The 24,626-nt window shown below is 34.6% G+C and overlaps 1 protein-coding gene across 1 annotated transcript; it reads left to right on the plus strand.

Moving 5' to 3' along the window:
- The first annotated feature begins 1,968 nt into the window (after window positions 1-1,968).
- On the plus strand, window positions 1,969-22,057 carry LOC118197863 (peptide methionine sulfoxide reductase-like). Its single transcript, XM_035369417.2, has 4 exons — window positions 1,969-2,140; window positions 10,646-10,897; window positions 13,504-13,633; window positions 21,776-22,057. Exons 1-4 carry the CDS (start codon window positions 2,001-2,003, stop codon window positions 21,932-21,934), a joined length of 681 nt encoding a protein of 226 aa, XP_035225308.1. The 5' UTR covers window positions 1,969-2,000; the 3' UTR covers window positions 21,935-22,057.
- The last annotated feature ends 2,569 nt before the right edge of the window (window positions 22,058-24,626 follow it).

Genomic DNA, 24,626 nt, shown 5'->3' on the forward strand with positions numbered 1-24,626 from the left:
ATAAATAAAAATAAATAAATAAAAAAAATATGAAAGGTTTCAGATTTTAAATTACGTCCAAAAGGGCGTTTTTTTAACGTTTTGTGTGTTACCTTTATTTATTAAATATCATGTTCTTTGCACTTAACTTAACATAAAATTCAGTTCAGTAGCAATGTCGAAAAATAATTTTAAAATGAGCATATCTTTAGAATTTCCGATACACAGTTCCGCGCCTGCTAGAGATAAAAAGGTTTTTTTGTTTCCTCGCCGTAGAGTGTTGCCATTGCTCGCTTTTAAATCGTTGAGTTTGTCACTCAAAAATTCATTAAAGTTTTAGAAATATGAAATCGATAATAAAACAAATTCCAAATTTCAAATTTGGTCTTTCATATGCCCATATTCGTAGAAGGATTACGTCATTCAACATTCAATGGCTTTACTTACCGTTGTTTTATCGCAATGTGAGAAATAGAAATACATTTATGCATATTTTTCATTATTTAATTTCTTCAAATATAATGCAGGACTCTAACATTTGGTAGCAACAGTTTGAAAAGTGTAAACGGACATTTATAGTGATTCGACGCAAAATCGCAAAACAAAAGCAATAGTCCTTCAGGGACAAAGCCCCTTTGGACTAAAAATCACAATTTGCATAAAAAACCAGAGTTAAATACAGTCAACTCCCATTTTACTGGACAAAATGGCTTTTTCAAAATCCCGGTTAACAGAGCAGCAATAAAAAATACAGGAAGAAAAAATAATCCACATTACAATTAACAGAAAAATTAACAACTCACATGTATCTTCTGCTAGTTTAATCTGGAGAATAGTTAGGTTACCTAAATTAATCCAGTATTCAAAATAAAACAGCATAAAGTTAAAAACGGATGAATAAACTTCATTATAAATGAAGAAAATATTTACCAGAGACCCTTGAACAACATCCTAGAATTTAGATTCTGTTTTCGAATTCCGGTGGTGTTTGATTTATTTTTTATGACTGGGCAATTTACGTTTTTCACGTTTATCAGATTATTTAACAGTATTTATATATTCCGGATTATGTAAAGTTAAATTACGTACTATTGGTAAATAAAAACAGTTTCCAAACACCATCGTATTCTACTAATGCTGTTAGTCACCCTTTTTATCTTCCTTTTTGTATTTTCCGTAGACAGTTTTGTTTAACGTTGTTGGTTTATTGCAGTAATTTTTCCATCGTTCCACAATAAACAAAGATGATTTTTCTTTCTTTTCTTTCCTTATTCTCTTGATAGGTTCCGTTTAATCTGAATCCGTTTAACTGAAAATAGATTGAATACTAATGCAAAATTCTTTAAACCAACTGGGAAGCATCGATTTAATTTGCATTTTTTAATAAGGGAGTATTTTTGAGGTGTTAAAAATGCTATCTTTATAAGCTTATTCCAACTGAAAAAAAATTTTATACGCATCTCTGGATTTCTTGTTCTTACAATAATTTTTAGAAAAAAGAATATTTTAACGTTTTTCATGGTTTGAAATTAATTTTGGGCCCAAAACAGCAGACCTTTTAGGAATATTTTGTATTTTCACTAGTGTAGCCAAATTCGGTGACATAATTTTCGGATTTAAAGAGCAGAAATTGTCAGAGCTATAGCGCAAAAAAATTTCAGAAATTCTTCAGGAGCAAAAAATTTTTGCAAAAGTATTTTGCTCCTGAAGAAGAGAGAACTGTACCTGATTTTTCTCGAAATCAACAGTTTTATTTAAAATGTATGTAAGCCTGAGGTTGCTGCTTTTTTACCTTGACTGTATCTTACAGTATTTAATTCCGGGATATTCACGTAAGGACGGCAATAGATAATGCTCCTTTGAGGTATTTTTCCTATCTCAGCAAGGTATCGTTCTAACCAATTAAATGTTGCCGAGGCTGCGGCTTACGTAATGCATTCGGGACAAGGTTATACATTTCATCGAAAACCGGTCCCTTTTGAGCGTTTCTCCATATCGCTGTTGATAGTGAGAGAGGATAGATGACAAACACCGAAAAAGCTTGCTTTGGATTAGCGTGCTTTTGGACTCCTGATGCACGGTTCGGATGCTGCCGCGGTGTCTTTCGTACCCGGGTCGGATACTGTGGAGGTACTGGACCTGCACCGAATTATCCTAGTGTGTGAGTATACTTTTGCTGTCATTACACTTGTGGTTAACTTATGGATATGGCCTAGCACACAAAAGTTATTTGCTTAAAGTGAGAAGTCTTCGTGGAGGAATTCCTACTGCAAACTGGTGAGTATTCACGTTACAGATTCACGTTCGTTCACAAAAGAACGAAAACCATCATGTAGTCAGCCCATTCGCTTGGATTAGAATCTGAGTCGAACTACCAGCATTCAGCAATTTTGACCATTCGACAACATATTACGTAAGTAATTTGTTTTAAATACCTGTAAATCTTTTTCTGAGGACAGATATAGGCAACACAGTCTGTCGTTTAGGGCTGACTATACTTCACAAACAATAACAAAACAAAGATAGAAAGTAAACTCTTGTTTAGAAGGGGCAGTTGAAATCTGCAGTTAACTCAACACTATGGTTATTTCGAGGGTAGTTTAAGATATCCCAATCAATACAAAAAGTCTATTAACAACCGTCTTGCATTTTCAAGCAGTTTAATCCAGACGGTAAGTTCATTTGTTTACGTAAATTAAATCAGTATTTTTTTTTAAAGCGCGGTGAATAACAGAAGAATAAACACCATTATAAAGGAAGTTATATGTGACATTAACGAATAAAATTCGCAATAGAATTCAACAATGTTATTGAGTTCAAGCTCCTGTGAAAAAGTTAATTACAGTGTTTCATTTTTTGGCAGCGTTAATCTGACAGGGTCGTCTGCTACCACTGCTGTTATTATCAAGGAGGTTAGAATAGACATCCTTGGTTATTATACTAATTTTTCTGCTCCATTTTGGTATTTTCTGAGATAGTGTACTTCTACAATGGTTCGCGATAGTAATTTCTCTGCCATTCCCTTATAAGCAAACTAAACATTTTTCAGAAAGCACCTGCTTAATCTGCAACCTGTTTAAACTTCCCTGATTAGTTTGGAATTGATAATAATATTTTTTTCAATTATTAGTATCTTTATGTAGCATCAACTATGTTATGTTTCGAATATGCTGGATCCGAAGCTGATTCTTGGGAACCATTTATGCTAGCAAAGTCAAAAATTACTTCTGGAATTTTTACACGAAATATTTAGACAGCAGTCATTGCTGAAATTCCAAACGTCATTTTCCTCTTATTTAGAAAAGGTAGAGGGAAAATGTTTTAAATTATTCAAGAAGTCAAGGAAACAAGAAAAAAAAAAAAAAAAAATTAAACATAAAATTTTAATAAAAAAAATCTGAAAACTTTCAAATATTCATATTACGTCCAAGGGAGCGTTTTTTAACGATTTGTGTGTTATATTTATTTGTTAAATACCACGTTCTTCGCACTTAAACTATAAAATTCAATTCAACGGCAATATCGCAAAATATTTAAAAGAGCATATCTTTAAAATTTCCGATATACAGTCTTGCGCGCTGGAGATAACTTCCCTCCCCCTTCGTAGGGTGCTGCCATTGCTCACTTTGAAATCTTTGTTGAGTTTCTTAATCAAAAACTCATAAATGCATTACAAAATATGAAATAGATAACAAAAAAAAATTCAAAATTCCAAATTTGGGCTTCCAGATGCCCATATGGCTCTAAATACCGTTGTTTTATAACAATGCGAGAAACATACATACATTTATGCAGATTCTTCATTATTTAATTTCTTTGAATACAATACATGGCTCTAATATTTGGTGGCAACAATTTAAAAAGTGATTCGCCGTTTACAGTTAATCAACGCAAAATGCCAAAACGAAATTAATAGCACTTTTAGACAAATTTCGCCTTTGAGCTAATAATTCCATGCAGGAAAGAATATGAAGTCACTAAAACTACAGCTACCTTTTAGTAAAGTATTATCAATAGTAAAAAATATACTGAAAGTTATTTTTCCCTTTTTCTCAGAATGCATACTTTTGTGATATCTCTTTCTCTGCCTGAAATATCATAACTTAAAAAGCTAAACTAAAGAATACTATATTTAACATATATATATAAATGAAATAAACTACATTCGTAGAAAGACGCTAATTAATTTTTAATTTACATGCATTCGACTCCCGATTAAAAGAGGGCAGATTAATCTGGTTGCGGATTTTTGCGCTATTAAAAAAAAATTAAATGCATATAATGTGTTCATTTCCGAAAACAGTTGTAAAGATATTAGGTATTTTGGAAGCAGGAGTGATGGAAAATGAGCAACGCCCTCTCCAGGAAGAACCACGGACATTTGGAATACGCGCCCAGCTTGCTGACCACTACACTACGAAGGCGGGAGAAATATCTTATATACTCCCCCCTTTTAAAGGGCGACTGGGGTTTTTAGGGGACCCAATCGCCAAATCCTGGGTGTAGATAATCATCACCCACCACCCTTTTAGTTCGGGCGCCACTGTAGAGACATTTGGTTATTTCGAAGGCGGACAGATGAAAAATGAGCAATGCCCTCACCGGGAATCGAACCATGGACCTCTGGAATGCGCACCCAGTGTGCTGACTACTACACTACGAAGACATGCTAAGAAGGCGGAAGGAATACCTTGAACAGTCATTAAGTTTGTTTCGGAGCAAAAAACATGAGCAGTGCCATCACCGGGTTCGAATTCCTGGCCGGACGTACTTCTAATTACACCACGAACGCAAGCGGTAAGGAGGGAAAAAATACCTTACATCTTTTGTCACTTAAAAGGCTACAGGGTAGCAAGGGACCCAATCAAAACCCTAGTGACGGCGAGTTATCGTGCATCAAATTTTTAATTTGGGCGTTACTTGTAGAACCATGTAGAAATCTTTCGAATGCAGGAAACAAGAGAAATCAACGGTGCCCTCGTCGGAATTTCGAACTGTGGACCTCCATTCCTAGCCGGACGCTGTTCTTCGTTGTGCACTTCCAGTTAAAGAACAAAGGGGGGAGGAGGAAGGAAATGAACGGTGCAAAAATTGCTGTGATAAATAAATAAATAAATAAATAAATAAAAGTTTTCCCTCGAATTTGAATTCAGTGACTTGTAAATATTCTTAAAAATATTGCTGTTTGATATTATTGTTAGAATAAATTAGAGTCACTTTTGCATAATGAAACTCGTCAGCGCCAAAAACAAACGGGAGCCAAACGATACACATTGCCGAGAAAGGATTCTACCTATGTTTTGATGCAGAAGCGTTAAAGAGATTCTGTACTTGCATTAATCAAATCATCTTTCCGTAAACAGTGATAATTTAAAAGCAACATATACATTTGTAAATTCAATCTACCTATTCCTGACAGCTATTATCACATAACTCTTTATTTGATATATTATTTTTGTTCATATTCTATACCAGGGGTGGCCAAGCTCCTTAATAATCCGAGCCATTTTTCAAAATTTGAAATTTTTCGCGAGCCGCAATTAAATACGTATTTAAAACGTATGCAAAAAAGTTATTAAAAACATTTTTTTACAGAATCTGTATTTATTAAAATCATATAAATAAAAGTGCAAAATATGTGCATTGAATTTAAATATTAAAAATTAAACGCATTTATTTTACTTTTCTTGATAATTTTTTTAAATTTGGTGAATAATTGGTGACAGCACTTCTCAGTAATTCTTTGAGATGCTGGTTAGTTAATACTGATCGGTGTTTGGATTTCACGAATTTTAAATTGGAATAAAAGGATTCACATAAGTGCGTTGTTTCGAATATTGAAATAATTCGACAAGCAGCCTTTTTTAATTCAGGATACTTCGAATCTGGTACAAATTTCCAAAATTCAGTCATCGGCGTCGATTTATATTTTAATTGTAGAGCTTGATCTTCTTGCATCTCTATTAATTCTAATTCTCCAGATGCTTTTTGGGTCATAATTATATTGGAAAGGGAAAACTCACCTTGAATTTTGTTAATTTCAAATGGATTCAGAAAAAAAATCAATACAGCAACATATACTGTGGTTTTCTGTCCTCTACTTGCATAGTACTTGCGCTTCATTCTTTTTCAGCCATGTTACATTCATTTTTGGGATATACTCGTGATAATATTGTCTAATAGGTAAGCTTCAAAATATTTAAAAACTTAGAAATGAGACTCTTGCAATTTCTTTTTTCATCACTTTAAGTGTTTGTGAAGATTGTTAATTTTGACTTGTGGTTGAGTTAAGGCAAACTCTCTAACTTGTTAAATAAAGATTTCATAGTTATTCTAACTTATAATTATTTTATAAATCTGTGCTGAATAGAGGATAGTGTACTTAAACGCCTTAGTTGTGTTAAATGCACAACATATCAGTTATAACTTACTTTTTTATTCTAAATTATGTTTCTTCTTCCGTTATTGGTAATGTTTTCCTTTGTTCCGAATGCTTATTTAACTGACATGATCAAATGAACTACTTCTCCAAATTAAGCTGGTGCATGAAGATAAATTGTTAATGTTATTCTTCTATTAATTATATATATATATATCATAATTAATAGAAGAATTTATATATATATATATATATTATTACGTGCTCCGCCATTAGGTACTGCACAGAAACGGGGGATTAGAGTATTTTTTATGGGACACTGGCTTGTATCCACTTTTCCCATGAGGAAAACCAGTAAAACGCCAGTGTAGCCAGCCCCTTCATCGGGAGTTGAACGCTGGACCGAACTACCAGTATTTAGCGACTTTTTCCGCTCGGCCGCTGGTAGGCTAATTAATTATGATACTGGGCTAGAAATTTTTCTTGCGTTTTTCTAGTCGCCCTCTGATTAAGCATGATCTTGAAGCAATCGTGAACTTCCTTCCCAGTCTTCCGGTTAATTGAAAGTTGAAAATAGGTATAATTCAGGTTTCATGTCAAATTTATAAGATTTTTTTATATAATTGTATTTTGCGTAATATAGCTTCTAACATAATAATATCTTAATAATAGAAATTACAAGTTCCTTGCAGAAAGTCATTATAATTACTATCATATTTATAAGATGTTAATACGAGTACATTGATTTGTTTTTGAATTACTACGTTTTGCATGTAAATAAATTTTATGATATTTTCCCCTTATGTTTCATGCTAAATAATAATATTAATGATAAGATTTAATCTTTTAAATGTTCTGCTTAATTATAAAGTGCAATCTGTAGATAAAAATTCTGATAATTAAAAAAAAAATCATCTCAGAATAGTAACCGTAAGAGTAACCGTAAGAACCTCTGAACGTACTGAAAATATCGTCCGCGTGCATAGGATAAATGTCAGTTGAATCAATAACTTCTCAAAGGAGTTTTATCGGATGATTGTGAGCTCTGTAATCTTCCTTTCGAATGACTTCTGCCTTTTTCTGAAACCGGTATTAAGAATACATTAGGTAATCAGTTTCCAAAATTTTAGCCGCTCTCAATCCAGGTCGTTTCTGTGGTAGAAAGTAAGTCAGTTTAAATAACGCATATTCTTTACAAAATGGTGTGAAGAAGTAGACACATATGATAGCATGTTTACGGATTTTCCGCATCAGAAATTTCAGTAATTTGTTAGCGTTGGGAGGTTTTCTAAAATTTCGTACTGTCAGATTTTACCATAATTTCAGGTTTTTTCGTATTATTTTATAACTTCTACCACAATAGTTTATTTATTTTTTTATTTAGTCTATTTACCGTTAGAATGTCGGCAAAAATATATTGCAAAGTATAATCTACGAGTAGTTCTAAATTTTAAACTAAAACTTTGAATTCCCTCATATTTTGCTGCACTTCAGGAATACTTCTAGAAATCTGTATGTGTATGGTTATAATGTATAAGAAAACCGTTGAGTTGAATGATAAACTTGATCTAAAAAAAGCAATTTTTAATTACGTTTCCAGAATTTGATTAGTTAGAATTCCAATTAAAAATATGCAAAATAATGTTCATTCAGTACTAATTACTCGTGTTATTGCTTCGCTTGTGATACACCCCCCCCACCCTCCCGAAAATGTAAATCCGCGGAATTTTACAATAAATCTCAGGCCGCAGTCGCTGAACGGGCTGCTGCGTGGGTGTTTTTGTGGATTTCTTACGTGTGCAGCTTGGATATGAACCAGTTTTCATTAGAAAGTTCTCCCCGAAGGCATCTTTCCCCTTAAGCAGATAAGTATCGCTTGCTTGGAAATAATTTACCAAACTAACCTAAATTCGAAGTTGCGAAAATTTAAGGAATTTCACCTACTCTCCCAAAGACAGCCCTGTGAATTTTGTTTTGCCTCGCTGTTAAATTATTATCCTAGTTATCACTACTGCTCTGAATTTGTAAAATATAACAACTTTACTAATATTAAAAAAGTTTGGAGGATTAGATAAATGTTCTTATGCGCGTAATATATATTTTCAGGCATATAAATTAGCATGGTATAAATCTAGTTTCATTCAATTTATTCTACTTACCTTTTCAAGTATTAAAACTAAATGGGTAATTTTATCTCGAGAAGGAAGAAGATAATGTTCCTAAACATGTAATGGGGTAAATAGTAAAAAGTAGGGAAACTTTCGAGGCTAGGATTTACGCTTACAATTCCGCAATAAATGTCGTGATTTACATTAAAATAATAATTAGCAATCATTGTATTATTTCGCGATCTACATTAATATATTCGTGACTTACATTAATATTCTAAGGGAGTGTAACATCTAAAGGGAAGCAAGTAGAACCACCACCCAGGGTGCTAAACAGAGAGGTGTGCCGCAGGGAAAAATGAAGACATTTTGGGAACACCAGAAAGCATCTTCTGTAAAATATTCTGCCAGTTTTGGCTTCCGTCGAAAATATTTCCGTGCAGGAGGTCAAATACAATAAGGGAGACTCTGCTGAGGGGGATACTAGATATGAAGCAATAGCACAAAATAACTGCTATATAACTGAATAAATAATATATTATATTTTTTTAATTGAAATTTTTATTTATAAACCAAACAGCTTCCGAAAACATGTTCAAAGGTGCTATTTTAGATCAAGGTTACTATTTTGTATTCATTATACTGCACAAAAACAAATTTTTTCATGAAGTAGGACGTTTTTAAGATTAAGAAAAAGTATCATTCGGCATCGAAACTTTTTATTGGTAAAATAATTAACGGAGGCTACTATATAATGCTATTTCCGCAAACGATCTAGCCCCTCCCCTGTGGTGAGAGCTTTCTGAGAGTTGCAATTTTTCCCTAAGCGCTTTATTGTTTCCATTCAAGGTTATTACAAAATAGCAATATCTATTATCTGTACTCATATTATTCATGAAAGCTTCTTTCAATGGCAGCAGTTATGTTAATCAGCAAAGTAACATGACGCGCCATTCAGTGTTATTTACCTCTTGCTTAAAACAAGCTATATATATTAATATGACCTTGATAGCAAGTGAGAAACTCTTATTTCATTTCCAGTTTCTAGCATATAGATAGCAGCGGCGCCTTCTGTTTTATACTAGTCATTAATTTTTGTTTTCAAATTATCCTCACTTCAGTAAAATTTTGTTGCGTTAGAATTGCGGTTAGGCCCCTTAGGCTCAACTTTTCCTTAACTTTTTTATTGAATAAGAAGAGAGTAGTCTTAAGAACCATCTAAAGAAATCTTGGGTTTTAAAGTTAAGATCTTTTTTATTTGTGGGAATGCAGACCACGATGTTCTCATAATACAGGGTTGTCCAAAAGTCTGTGAAACGTTTGAAGAAGTTAGAACTAATAAGCGATGTAACGGACAATCAAATTTTACGCAATAAAATAAAAATACTTTTATGAAGTTTTTTTTTTCTTTTTTCTTTTTCTTATATTTGTTTAACAAACGTTGAATTGTATCTTCCTTTGTTGACACGGTAGATATTTGTCATTGCTGGCACACTGATAAACGGGCTGATGCCACAGTTGAATGAAAATGGTGATGATTATTTAAAAAAAAAAAAAAAGTTATCCGGTTCACTATCACAAAGAGCATTACCATATCTCTATCAAAATTAACCAGCGACCAAGTGCAAGAAGAATATCGGGATCAAAATCTGTGGTAGAGACCAATTATAATTATATCTCAATCAAAATTTGCCTCTAATGTGAAAAGCAGGAGAAAATAACAGGTTAATGAAGTGGCCACACTAGTCCTCAGATTTAATCCCATGTGAACTTTTGGAGGGAAGGCAAGATATTTTCTTTATAGCTCATTCTCCCTTAATCTTCATAGTCTCCGCAACCGTATCGCTGATGTCGATTGCGACATATTGCCAAAACAAAACGGTACCTGAACATAGGGAACTAAACAGTTTACCTGAAAGAAATCTTATAGATATCCACCGTATCAGCAAAGATCAACACACATAATATTTGTGAACTGTGGAGTAAAAATAGAAACTTTGTGTTTGTTTCAGTACAATAAAAATTTGACATCAGTTGCGCAATTTTTTTGAACTTCGATCTTACGAAATGCATTGCATATTATTGGTTGCTGGACTGTGTTTGATACACTCACAAAATTTTCCAGCTTTTATAAATCGAATATGTTATAATACTATTTGAAATTATATTTCTTTTACAGGAATGATCACACAGAAGCCATTGAAGTGGAATATGATAGTTCTGCAATTTCCTTCGAAGATCTCCTTCAACTTTTCTGGATATTTCATGATCCATGCAGCTGCCAGAAACGCCAGTATATGTCAGCAATATTTTATTTAAATGATCAACAAAAGATATTTGCGGAAAAAAGCAAAGCACTGAAAGAAAAAGAGCTTGGGAAACCAGTTGCAACTCAAATTCTTCCTTTAAATATATTTCACGAAGCTGAAGAGTAAGTTTAGTTAATACATATCAACCGAACTTTTAAACACAGCAGTACTTAGATATAAATGTAGAAGTGAGATGAATGTTACATTTTCTTAAAACCGAATCCTAATATCTCGAATTTTTCATTTGATAATAAAAGGAAAAATATTTTACTTAATTTTAAACATTTATAATTTTACAAAGTTTTAAATCTGAGTTTACTGAAAAACATATTTAACAGCACAGTTTTTTTAATGAATATTTTTATTCGACGTCAGGACAGACCTGGTAAAACATGATCTTTTCAAAGTTTTGAATGAAACATCTAACGATTTTTTTAAATTCATAAACCTTGAATAATGGAAAGGGCTCAAAATTTTCTTATTTCCTAACTTTTTCAAGATTCAGGGTTTCAAGATTTATAGCTTTCCGGTTATCGTAATATTCGTAATATAGATAACACTGATTCATCTTTGAGACCGTTATATATTACTCTTTAGAGAAGTCTCTAATTTGCATCCAATTATGCATCATAGTGATTTTATTATCCACAACGTATAACTTATTTTTCAGTGGCCTTGATATGTTTGTCCATGTAGCTGATGGTTGTAGTATAATATATCTAATTATTGAAGAGACACAAAACGTTATTTATTTATTTATTTATTTACTGCTTGTTTTAATCGCCGCCCAGCCTGTATAAAGTTTAGTGACCCTGACTGACCTACCGATAGGTCCAGCTTCGAGCCCCGGAAAAGGCATGGATGTTCGTGAGCGTATAGTGATTGAGCAGCAAGGGGGCACTCAAAGTAGACGGCGAGCTGAAATTTCTCTCGAGAAGTTATTGGAAGGAGAAAGAAGGATGGGAAAACACTTGTACAGCCTACTGGCTGTTCTCCCTCAAAACTGGGGCAGAGCTGCACAGTTATAGCGATAGGTTGGAGACCAATGGACAGTCCCCGGGTTGTTCTCTCTTAAAAAGGGAGGGCGGAAACTTTACAGTTCATTAATACCTCAATAACTTGTGGTACTACACAGATGCTGGCCTAGCTTTTATCTGTGCCTACTTGCTTCAACCGAGAGCAGTCCAGATGGGATAGTGGTAAGTGATGCTAACTGCCGTACCGTAGAGCCCACTTTCGAATCCCTCAGAAGACATGGAAGTTTGTAAACGTATAGTATTCGTGTGGTAAGGGTGCACTCTAAACACACAGAGAACCGAAATCCTCTTGAGAGGTTAGTGGCAGGTAAAGAGGAGTGTGAGACACTTAGACACCGCCACTCCTGAAGTGTTCTGAAAATGTAAATTGCGGCGGAAGGTTAAAAATTAGCTAGGTACCGCAATATCTTATTTACTCATTTTATATCTATCCTACTCAATCTTACAGAGGTGCTGGCCTAGCTTCTACCTGTATCTGTTTCAGTCAAGATCCTGTGTAGTCTGAAATGGTGGTCTGGAATTGGAAATAATGCAGTGTCAACGAAAAAAAAAGTTGGGAACCTCCGCTTTAAAAGTTATGCCATACAATATTATTTCAATAACGAATCTGGAAAATATTTGTGCAAGGTTAATTTTGGAAAGAATATTATTTAAAACCAGCAAATAGATTCCAACATTCTTTTTACAAGCCGGAGTAAGTACAAGCACAGCTGGATTAACGATTAAGCAAAATATGCACCTGCTTAAGATCGTTATTGTGCATGTGTCGTTGCCGTAATAGAAATTTTTTAGAAGTCACATTTACAGTTGAAAGTTAGAATTATTTGCTATCAGAGAATGCTCTCTTTGAAGTTGCTAATGGCAATTTACAGATAGATAGCACCAGTTCGATGCTCATTACCGCACTATTAGTGCTGAATCTCAAGTTCGAGTCTTGTATGGCCATGTCCTGATGCTTAAACTACTAAACGCACTTCCAGCTCAATCGTTGAGAAAATCATCTCTTTTGCACCAGGCGAAGTAACTGTATACTAATGACTAAATGGGGATGCAGAAGAAAATATTTTACATGGGCAGAACATCAGGTTTTTCAAGACTATTTACATTATTCTAAATTTGAAAAATTTGTGCTTGCCTCTTTATTCGAACTGCGGATCTTCTAGTTGCCACCTCGATGTGCAATTACACCACGGAAGGCGCACAGGTGATCCGCTAATTCTTTGCATTTTTTCCCACTTAAAGTGCGACTTGAGGAGAGGTGCATCTCTTATTTGACTAAGTCCAAATGACGATGCGTTATTGAGCACCGCAATTTTAGTTCGGGCACTAGCATAAAGAACAGTAGGTTTCTGTGACAACAGGAAATATGAAAAGAATTTGCCGTCTCTGGAGTTCGAATTTTAATTCTTCCGGTTACCAGCTAAACGTATTATCCACTTACACACTTACTTAACGAAAGTAGATAGCGATAAACGAAAGTAGATAACAAAACGAAAACAAAACGAAAGTAACAAAAACAAAACAAACCATAACAAAACGAAAGTAGATAGCGATATTTCCTTATTTATAAAACCAATCATTTCGTATTTCACTGTATTTCTAAAGATATAGATAATAATCAGGAAATCCTTTAAACTTTTCTTGTTAAAAGAAACTTAAAAAAAGTTTAAAATGCATTTTTTCTTTTGCAGCTATCACCAGAAATATTTTCTTCGTACTTACCATAGAACATTTTATAACAGCCTTCCTCTTGAAAATCCAGTAACATCAACAAGAGATGCACGACTTAATGGATATCTCTGCGGATATGGAAATCACCAGGTAATTTAAAATTCATTTTAATTGCTTATTTTTGTTAGGCTGAGATCAGACGAGGACGTTAGTGTTTTATCACCCAGTCGAAAGATGTTGCCTTTCGACTTAACTCTCAGTGAACGCAATGGATTCCCGATTATCCGGGGTAATATCTATGTTTATGTAATATATATGTTTCAAAATCAGGATTAAACCAACAGCAAATTTAAGCGGAGAGGGAAAAAAAAACATATCGTAATCGACAACAAAAAGACCATTTAACAGTTTAGCGGAATTTTTAAATTTAATTTGGATAATAGATTCGTTAGGTTAAGTAAAATAAAGGAGCATTGAAAGCAAGAACAATACACTTGAAAAAAAAAAGTACTTATTTATCTTACTCTTTTTTTTTTTTTTTGACAGAGGTCAATAGAAAACAGAAAATTAATGGATTTACACTTATTTTAAGGTTAAATTATTTTTTCAGCGGATGATTTAGCAATTTAATATATTCCGGATCACATGTAACTACGTTCTCTTGTGAATTAAAGCAGTTCTTATTTTGACATCATCTATGTTGTAAAACATTTTTTGCAGCCTCACTATTTCACAACAAATTTAAAAAAAAAAGTTAGAGAACAAAATGATTCCTCTTACCTTGTATCCAACGCAGCATCAGCGAGATCATAGCTAATTGAAACGTGTAATCCAAAAGAGGTTGTAGACGGAAATTGTAAGATCATGAACACATTTTATTAATACTTAAAATCAGATTAAGATTCGTTAGTATTACAAATATATATCGAAAGGGGGTTTTATAACAGAGAGTATCAGATTAGTGTCCTTTCCTGAAGGAGTGAGAAAAGTCAGGCAGAAAGCGAGTTACACAATTAATTCCTTTGCAGGGTGTCTAGATTACATTGTTTATCGCGCTACTGGTGACAGTCCATCACTATTTGCATACCAACAGCCCTACTTGATGGGCATCATCGCCATTTGCAGCGATTCTGGAAGTTTCTCGAATACAGGCTTGTTTAGTGGTTTGGTGAGTAGATCCGCAATCATGTCGGAACTTCTGCAGCAGTCTAGGCTCAGGATCCCGTTTTGTTGAAGTTCACGCAAGTAGTGGTATTTGACATCTATATGTTTTGTTCTGGAGCTATTTTTTCCCATCTGTGAGTTCCCCATCTGTGAGCATGTGACTTGTTAGTTTCGTACATAGTAATCGGCAGATTTTGTTTCAGTCCTAGATCTTTAAGCAAATTTAACAGCCATTCTGCTTCTTGTGCTTTGTTAGCTGCTGCAATATCTTCTGCTTCAGTTGAAGACAGTGCGATGCAGTTTTGACTTGCTGCTCCATCAAATGCAGTTATTTCCTAGTTTGAGTATGCATCCGCTAATGGATTTTCTTGTTGTTCTGTTATTTGCCCAATCTGTAAAATGTAAATTGCGGCGGAAGGTTAAAAATTAGCTAGGTACCGCAATATCTTATTTACTCATTTTATATCTATCCTACTCAATCTTACAGAGGTGCTGGCCTAGCTTCTACCTGTATCTGTTTCAGTCAAGATCCTGTGTAGTCTGAAATGGTGGTCTGGAATTGGAAATAATGCAGTGTCAACCAAAAAAAAGTTGGGAACCTCCGCTTTAAAAGTTATGCCATACAATATTAGTCGCTTTAAAAGTTATGCCATACAATATACAATAATAGTCTGAATATGCAGTTAATATAAGTTCTTAAAGATCAACTTAAAGTGTTTAGTTGTATAGTATAAAGTATCGAATGACTTTCTTGACTGTATAACCAATCTACATTCCGAGATTTTTCGTTTCTTAATAGATTGACGGCGCATGCTATATCTGGTATGCTGATTGTTGCAATGTATAATAATGCCCCTACTGCTTGTCTATATTCTGTATTATCCTCTAGAAAATAATCTTCAGTTTCTAATTTGCAGTAGTATGTTTTCATTGGCGTATATGTTTGAAGTCCAAATTTTTTAACTATTTCTTCAATTTTATTCTTTCGGTTTATGGCAAAAGCTCCATCTTCAGATCTTTCGATGTTTATGCCTAGATAGTACGTGATTTCTCCTAGGTTTTTCATTTCGAATTTAGCGTTTAGTTGGTGGATTGTTTCCATTACATCGTCTTCTCTTTCACTTCCTATAATCATATCATCTACATATAATATATATGTGAATTTCCATTGATGGTTTTGAAAAACAAGCATGGGTCTTCTTTTCTTTGTTTAAATGATATGTTTAGAAGTATTTTTCCAATTTTTATATTCCAAGCTCTAGCGGCTTGTTTTAAACCACATATAGGTTTCTTCAACTTGGAAACTTTATTTTCATTTCCAGCTTTGAGTATCCTTCAGGTTGAGTCATGTAAATTTCTTCTTTTAGTTCTCCGTGAAAGAAAGCTGTTTTGACATCGAAATGTCTAACAGACATGTTTTTATAAGAAGCTGCACGTAGGAAAGCTCGTAGAGTTATGTATTTTACTACAGGAGCAAAGGTTTCATCATAGTCTGATACAAACTTCTGGCTAACTCCTTTTGCGATTGATCTGGCTTTGTATCTTTCAGTTTTCCCTTCTGCATTAAGCTTGGTTTTGAAAGACCCTTTACACCCTATTGTTTTCTTCCTGTTGCTAAATCAATAATTTCCAAGTGTTGTTTTGTAGTGAATTAATTTATTCTCGAACAGCTGTCAGCAAAAAAAAAAAAAAAAAAAAAAAAAAAAAAAAAAAAAAAAGGAGATTAAGTGTGTAGCTTGAAAACAAAGTGGAGTTCGCAACAACTGTTTTGGTGACGTCATGCCACACACCTCCTTTATCCATGCGACCAGTTTCGGCATAATCGACCACGCCAGTGGGGAGTACTGCGTCATTGAGTGAACACGCGTAACTGCATTCTCCCGGAAATATGTCTAATGTAAAAACCGAACAGCAAATCAAGTTTCTTGTGAAACTTAAGAAATCAGCCACGGAGGAAACATTGCAAATGTTAACTAGGCTTACGGAGATGAAACTTTGTCTCATGCACGTGTGTTTGAATGGCATAAGTGGTTTTCGGGAAGAAGGGACAGTGTGGAAGATGATGATCATGCTGGGCGCTCCCTTGGGCGTTTGTCATGATTGAATGTGTTTCCAGTGGTCAGACTGTTAATCAATACCACTAAATTGAAGTACTTCGTGAAAAAATTAGGAAACGAAAGGCCACAGTTGTAGAATGATGGATGGCTGTTGCACCAGGACAATGCACCCGCTCACCCGGCCCTATTTGTTAAGCAGTTTCTGACCAGCAAAAACATTACTGTGATGGATCACCTGATTTGGCTCCATGCGATTTTTTTTTATTTCCTAAAGTTAAATCTTACTTAAAGGGAACCCATTTTACTCATTTGAAGAGGTTCAGGCAAAAACGGAGAATCTCCTGCAGGGCCTTCCAAAAACCTCGTTCCAGAACTGTTACCAGCAATGGCAGCACCGAATGCAGACGTGTGTGAATGCTGAAGGGAACTACTTTGAAGGTGATATTGGCACGGAGAACTGATTCTTTAAGTACAGTGATTTATTGAACCAGTATCGTTTTTTTAGTGTGTGTGTGTTGTTGTTGTTGTCACATCTTGTAATTTTTTGTTGTAAATCTTTTTTTAGCCTCTCTATTTCACAACAAATTAATAAATGTAGAGAGCAAAATGATTTAATTCAAAAATGTAATCCAAAAGAGTTTGTAGACAGAAATTGTAAGATTCTAAAAACATTTTATTAATACATGAATATAAACTGGAGTGCAAAACTTAAGCAACAATGCAAAAATTTAGCAGATAGCCATGAAATTGCAGAAAAGGAGGTCTGGAGATCAGTACAATGAACACGTAAGTCAGTAGAAACGTCATGCGTATGCAAATATCAGGAACGAAACGTCAGAGGCTACGTGAGCATACACAAAAAGCGTGATGTCGGCGCGCGTAGCTAAACAGTAGAATAAAACGAAGGACGTAGACGCAATTCAACATATTCGCTGCAAGTGCCAGTGAATTAGTTCGTGAAATATGGCTAGAAGAAATCACCTGGACGACTTCACACGTGGAGGAATGATCGGAAAGCTGGAGGAGGGGCGTACTGTCACCAGTGTAGCTGCTGAGTTCGGAATCAAAAAAAGTGTCGTTTCGCGCGCTTGGAAAGCGTACCAAACCACAGATACAGCTGCTAGAAAGGTTGGTGGTGGCCGCCCGAGGACGACAACTGCAGGGAATGACCGATATATCGTACTGCAGGCGAAAAGAGGCCGACAGCAGTCAGCAAGCGCCATTTCTTAGCAACTCTGCACAGCAACGGGGCGACAAGTGTCGCGGTTTACTGTGGCCAGACGCCTTCACAAAGGGGGCTATTCGCCCGCCGTTGTAAACGCTGCCTCCCATTGAAAGTTGGCCACCGACGCCACCGTTTGCAGTGGTGCAGAGAGCACAAAATCTGAACAACTGATCAATGGAGTCGTGTCCTCGTGTACGGATGAGAGTCGGTTCAGTACCAGGAGCGATTCTCAACGCGTGTTGATTTGGAGAGAGGTCGGGATACGGTTTTATCCCAGTAACATCAAGGAAAGGCACCGTAACGGTAGTCCTGGAGTTCTTGTCTGGAGAGGTATTATGCTGAACGGGCGAACTGAGCTCCACGTTTTCGACAGAGGGTCTGTAACCGGGGATGCGGAGACGGTGCGAAGCAACCATTGCAGTGAGGGGAGGGCATATCCCATATTAAGGAACCTATTGTGAGTACTCCTTCCCCATGTGCGTCTGTTCCGAGGTGCCATTGGCCCGGCTTAATTTTTATGAATGACAATGCACGGCCACATCGGACTCTTGCTGTTGAGGAGCTACTGGAAAGTGAAGATATCACTAGAATGGATTGGCCAGCGTACTCCCCAGATTTAAATCCCATCGAACATGTGTGGGATGCTTTGGGAAAACGCATTGTATCTTACACCCTCTGGAGAACACCCAAAAACTCAAACAGATGCTGATTGAGGAATGGGCACCAGAAGAAATGTTGCACCAGCTGGTTCCGAGTATGCGGAGACGGTACGAAGCAACCATTGTAGTGAGGGGATGGCATATCCCATATTAAGGAACATCTGCTTGTTGTTCTTCCTCTTGGATAGACAATCATGAGTCACGATACTATGCGTTCAATAAAGCTTGTTTTTGTTTGATTTCATACTGTATGCATTGTATTCCTTTTTCAGCTCCGATGCTTTCGTCCTCCTTTACGTACATAATACTCTCCTTCATTTCTGCATTTCATGTCTCTCAATTGATTTCTCGTGGAGTTATGGCAAAAAACCCTGCTGTTGTTTAAGTTTTGCACACCAGTGTAGATTAATATTCGTTAGTATTACAAATATATATCGAAAGATATATATTTGTAATACTAACGAATTACAATAGTATATCTATATTACAATAGAGATTATCGTATCACTGACTTTTCCTGAAGGAGTGAGAAAAGTAAGAGTCAGTTAGAAAGCTAGTTACACAATTAACTTTGCAGGGTGTGCAGATTACACTGTTTATCGCGCTACTGGCGACAGCACATCACTATTTGCATACTAACAATCTGTGATCACTGGTGTTATTCTAGACATTTGCTTCTCATTTATGTAATTAATGTAGAAATTTTGCTTTATTCTGATAGCTTGTGGTAGTTATTTTTCCCATCGTTATTTAATAGAAAGTTTTTCTTTAGACAAAACCCTGTTAATTTGTAAATCGGTGAATCCACCACTGGTTAATCGGATTTGATTTATAACGCTTTTCAGGGTGATATACATCAAGTCATAAGTCCTTGAGGAAATTTAACCGTGAGGGTCAGTCAGTCTTATGGTCTTCATAAGTCCTTGAGGAAATTTGTAGGAATGAAAAAGTTGTATATGGGAAGACCTGCCTTTTTGATGGCACAATATATAGATAGTTATGATTGACGATATAAGATAGATTGATGAACGTCTGAAATATGCGTTGCAGGCGTGAATTACCACTCGAATGAGGCAGTCCTCACTTTCCACTTAAATCAACTCTGGCGACGTACAGTGATATTTCTGGGCTTTGGTTCCTATGCAATTCTTAATCCTCATGATGTGCTCTACCTCTCCCAGAAGTTTGTCGCAACATTTACGGAACACCCTGTATATTGAAAGTCATCCTGCCTTATGTGAAAGTTATCCCGCCTTCCTGTTGTCACATTGCCTACTCTAGCAAGTCATTGCTGTGATACATAGTGTGTACAGTATATCAGTATTTCCGAGATAGGAACACATACAAAAACAAATTGCAGTCTTGTGACGATACTAAGAACCAATTTTCTTCCAATTGCCAACTAGATGTGCTAATCCCCTTATAGAATGAGAAAATGCACTGGGAATGCGATAATTCCATTAAACTGTATAATTCCACATGCATCGCTGAATGATTCTGGATTCCTAATCTATTAACTGTAGCTTTGGAAAAGTTGTACATATTCGCAACAATATTACTACATAAGAGGAATTCAATAAAATTAACAGCAAGATTGTTCAAAGCTTATGCTATCGATCAATTGGTTTACACTAAGGCTATAATAGATTGTCACAATTATGCTTTAAGATTTACTAATAAGTAGTTTTCGTTAATTTCTATCCCATGGCTCGTCATGATATTGGCTTCTCGCGTGTCTCGTCCTTGGCTCATCACGATGTTCGCTCAGAACACAGGATTAGGCAATTTGAATGTCAAACGGCGCAATTAAAAGAAGAGTTTAATCTTAATCGTGAATGTATTGAAACCTTTTCCTTGATTCTGTCAATTTCCCTGTGTAAATTGCTTGCAAAGCTCTGTAAGAGCTGCCGAGAGATTTTGCTACGCTCGGTAAGTATTTAAGAAAGTTAGCTATCCATACTGACCTCATTTGTTTGTTAATTGGAATTAGGATATTGTTTCAATCACATCGTAAACTTAATTTAAAGGCTAGCAGCCTGTGATTGTAAAATAGCAGCTTTCTGTACTTCTTAGAAATTACTCTGGACTGTCTCTCAACAAAATATGCATTATAAAGACAATTCTGGGCTATGCATCTGCAGCCTGGCCCTCAGCATCAAAGGCAGTCTTCCACAAGAAATACAATCAAGTGGATAGAAGAAGATTCTGAGAAGAACTGTAAATGCCCATTACCAGATCAGAAGAAACTGATTCACGATGACTTGAAAATCAACCTTATCATTTGACCACATTACTAAACTCAATAAACGTTTCTTCAAAATTGGACTTAGTTGCAACGTTGCAAATTTTTCAGGTGTTCTTAGTTACCAAACCATTCCAGAAGATAATTTTATCAGACCTTTTGCTACTCACATGCTTATAGACTATGTAACTGATGATCTAAATGTAACTATCTCGGGGCCCACCACCGGTTGGGGGTAAAATCACTGCAGTAGTGATAGTTCCGATCTGAGTTCGACTGTAGGCGAACGGGCTGGCTGCGTAGCGTTTTCGCGGTTTTCCACGAGCCAGTTTCCCATAGAGAGTCCTCCACGAAGGCATCCATCTCCTTAGACAGACAGCCCTAGTGTACTTTGCCATAATCAACTAAACCTTATATGTCTCGGCTTTGCATTTCCCTGCAGCCGATATTTGAAAATTTAAGCGCCATTAAATTATCTGAGCCATCTTGTAGTTTGGTACTTAATTATGTAATCTTAAAATACTGAGCAATATTTAAATTGATATGACTCTTTTTATTAAATTTACATTGCAGTAAGCAGTGGTTATGTGTAGCACGAGGGGTGGCGTTTTATGTTAAAAGTACAGTTCAATAAAAGATTATTTAAAAACCGTTGTAATTCTCGTTATGCAATTTTAGACATTGCGATAACTCAGTACCTCTTTAGTTAACGTCGCAGGATTAAAGTTCTAGTATTAGACTACCTATAACCTTATAAATTCTTAAACAGGAGTTTGGATACATTTTAGAAACATTTCTGATCCAGAACTTAATCTAGTCCTTGCTGATTTTCAAATGAAATTAACTAGCGTCTAGTGTACAGTCATTTATAATGTAATATAAATTAAATTTAGAATCATAAAAAATACTTACTACAGAATTTGTGAATTTTGATATTTGTTACAGGAACTCGATGCAGAAAAAGAGCTTCTGGGTCTTGATGAAGAACAACTGAATTATGTAAAGCGGCATATGACTGGTGAACAAAAGCCTGCAGTAGTGGAACCATTTCTGCGTACAGTAGTGCAAGTGGCGTATAATTATGTCAAAACAGCTTTCAGCTAGCTCTGTTTGAGCTCATAATTTTATGTGTTTGAAGTATAATAATTTAGATGCTTGTATATATAGGTCAGCTGGAAAGTTCTGCAAATTTTTTATAATAAATGCAAATGAAGCAATGCAGAAACATCACATTTCCATTGAATCACATAATCACCATTTTGTTCTATGATCTTTTGCTATCTCTGCGGCAGGGAAAAAATTCTTTTTTTTTTTTTAAACTACATTGTATTTATTCGTAAAAAGGTTAGCACTTTGCTATTTCACAATGTTCAAATAAATAAATAAAAATAAAAATAAAAAATAAACTTTTGACCTTTCAGAAAATTTAGAAGTGACCTGAAGAGATAGAAATCCAAGAGATCAATGTCTATTGAACATGGGGGGGGGACACACAGCATCTCAGCTTTTAATCAGTAACCTTTTTCTGACATTCATCGGAATGCAGAGCTTAGTATTACCATGACGGAAGATAATACCTTGACAGTTGGTCAGCTCTCGGTACTTTATTTCAATTTCTACCTTTAAAACTCTCATTTGTGAATAACACTTTTGAATTTATTGTCTGATTTGGTGGCAACAATTTACAGTATAAAATTCCATTGTAATCCCATCATACATAAAGGGTTATTTTGGTTCATCTTATGATCTTTTCTTATGATCTAAAAAAATGTTTTTTTTAAATATGTTTTCCCGAGTGGCAACAACAGAATATTTTTGAACGGTAATGTTTGAAGGGTAGTTTTTTTGAAGTGCGCATAGTAATTTGTATTTTCAGTTATATCATCTCAGTGATATGTAAGTAATGCGATAATAAAGTTTTATTAACATAAATGAAGAATATTTCTTAAAGAAAAGTTAAAAGAAAGAAAGTTAAGTCCCATTTCAGAAATGGGATTAACTAGAATTATTACTTGGGATTTAACAACGTATTGCTTTAATGTACGTTATGCCTAAACTGAATGCGGAAGCTCGCAAAAACTGAAGGTAGAAAGGCACACTGCTCAAAAAAAAAAAAAAAAAAAAAAAAAAAAAAACTGAAATGTTTCAGATTTTAAATTACGTCCACAGGGGCGTTTTTTAACATTTTGTGTGTTACCTTTCTTTATTAAATATCATGTTCCTCGCACTTAAACCATAAGATCCAGTGCAACAGCAATATCGCAAAATAGTTTTAAAACGAGCATATCTTTAGAATTTCCGATACAGAGACTCACGCGCTGGGGATAAAAATGTTTTTTCTGCACAACGTTGCCATTGCTCGCTTTGAAATCCTCGAGTTTGTTAATCAAAAATTCGTCAAAGTTTTAAAAAATAGGAAATCGATCATAAAACAAATTTCAAATTTCAAATTTGGTCTTCCACATGCTCATATTCGTTGGAGGATTACGTTATTCAAAATTCGATGACTCTATGTACCGTTGTTTTATCATAATACGAGAAATATACATACATTTATGCAGATTTTTCATTATTTAATTTCTTCAAATATAATGCAGGACTCTAACATTTTGTGGCAACAGTTGGAAAAGTGAACCGACATTTATGAGTCCGACGCAAAATGCCAAAACGAAACTAATAGTCCTTCGGGATTCAAATCCCTTTGGACTAAAAAAAAATGGGACAGTGCTATATCCCGTTCTACTGGGGCGATTCACAAAATTCAAATTGCGTTCTTCATGTCTCGAAAGCGTGACTTAAAATATATATTAGATTTATATACAGCACTATTCTAACATAGGTATTTTGACACAAAATCGGACTTTTTCTGAAACAACATACCAATTTTTTTCCATATTTCGATTCTACGACTCAAATTATGCCAGAATACCAAATTTTGTAAAAATCGTGCGAGTAGTTTTTAAAATATTAGCTCTCAAAATTTTAGCTCCTCAATGTTAATTGAATTTGGCAAATATTTATTAATATCTCTTTTTTTATTAAACTTTTTTGATTTTTTCTCTCACATTTCAAAATTTAGGTTCATTCCAAATAAAATTTATCCATTTTTTGTGTTTTATTTTTTAAATTTCTATTTTTAAATAATTTTTATAAATTTTTCAAAAAAATTTTTGAATTATAACCTATAAAATTTTTACCATCATCTTAAAGTAGGTGTATTTTTAAGCATATCTGCAAAAAATTAGATTTTTTTTATTCAAAATTTTCTAAGATATACACGAATTTACATATTTTCGCATTTTGAAATTTGGCATCTTTTTTTTGAACGATAATAACGCCAAATGTGGTCTATGGATTTTTGTCACAGTGAATTGCCACAGCTATTTTTAATCTTAAATTTCAAGTAAAATTAATTCTATGACATTTTTTCTCTCAAGGATGCGTAATAAATATTTATTAATACTATATGAAAAGCTATTTTTTTTAATTATAGATGATATTATTCAAATTTTTAACTATTTTTTTTTTATTTCTCTCTATCTTTTTTTTTTTTTTTTTTTTTTTTTCTAATAAGAGTAAATTTTTACCTTCGGCGTTTTATCGTCTGCTACTTTACTTCGTTTAAATCGAATTGTCTAAAACTGAGAATTTTCGTTTGATGTTTATTTGAATTTTATGACATTAACTGCATAATTTATTTCTAAACAAACTGTTGCTTTTGAAGTGGCTGAAAGAGCGGATGATACTATCATCCATATTTTTTAAGCACAGTATATTTTTATAGAAACATAAGATT

Source organism: Stegodyphus dumicola, chromosome 2 (genome assembly GCF_044657685.1).
Source record: "Stegodyphus dumicola isolate Sdum_Otavi_A_Nest chromosome 2, ASM4465768v1".
NCBI lineage: Eukaryota > Metazoa > Arthropoda > Arachnida > Araneae > Eresidae > Stegodyphus > Stegodyphus dumicola.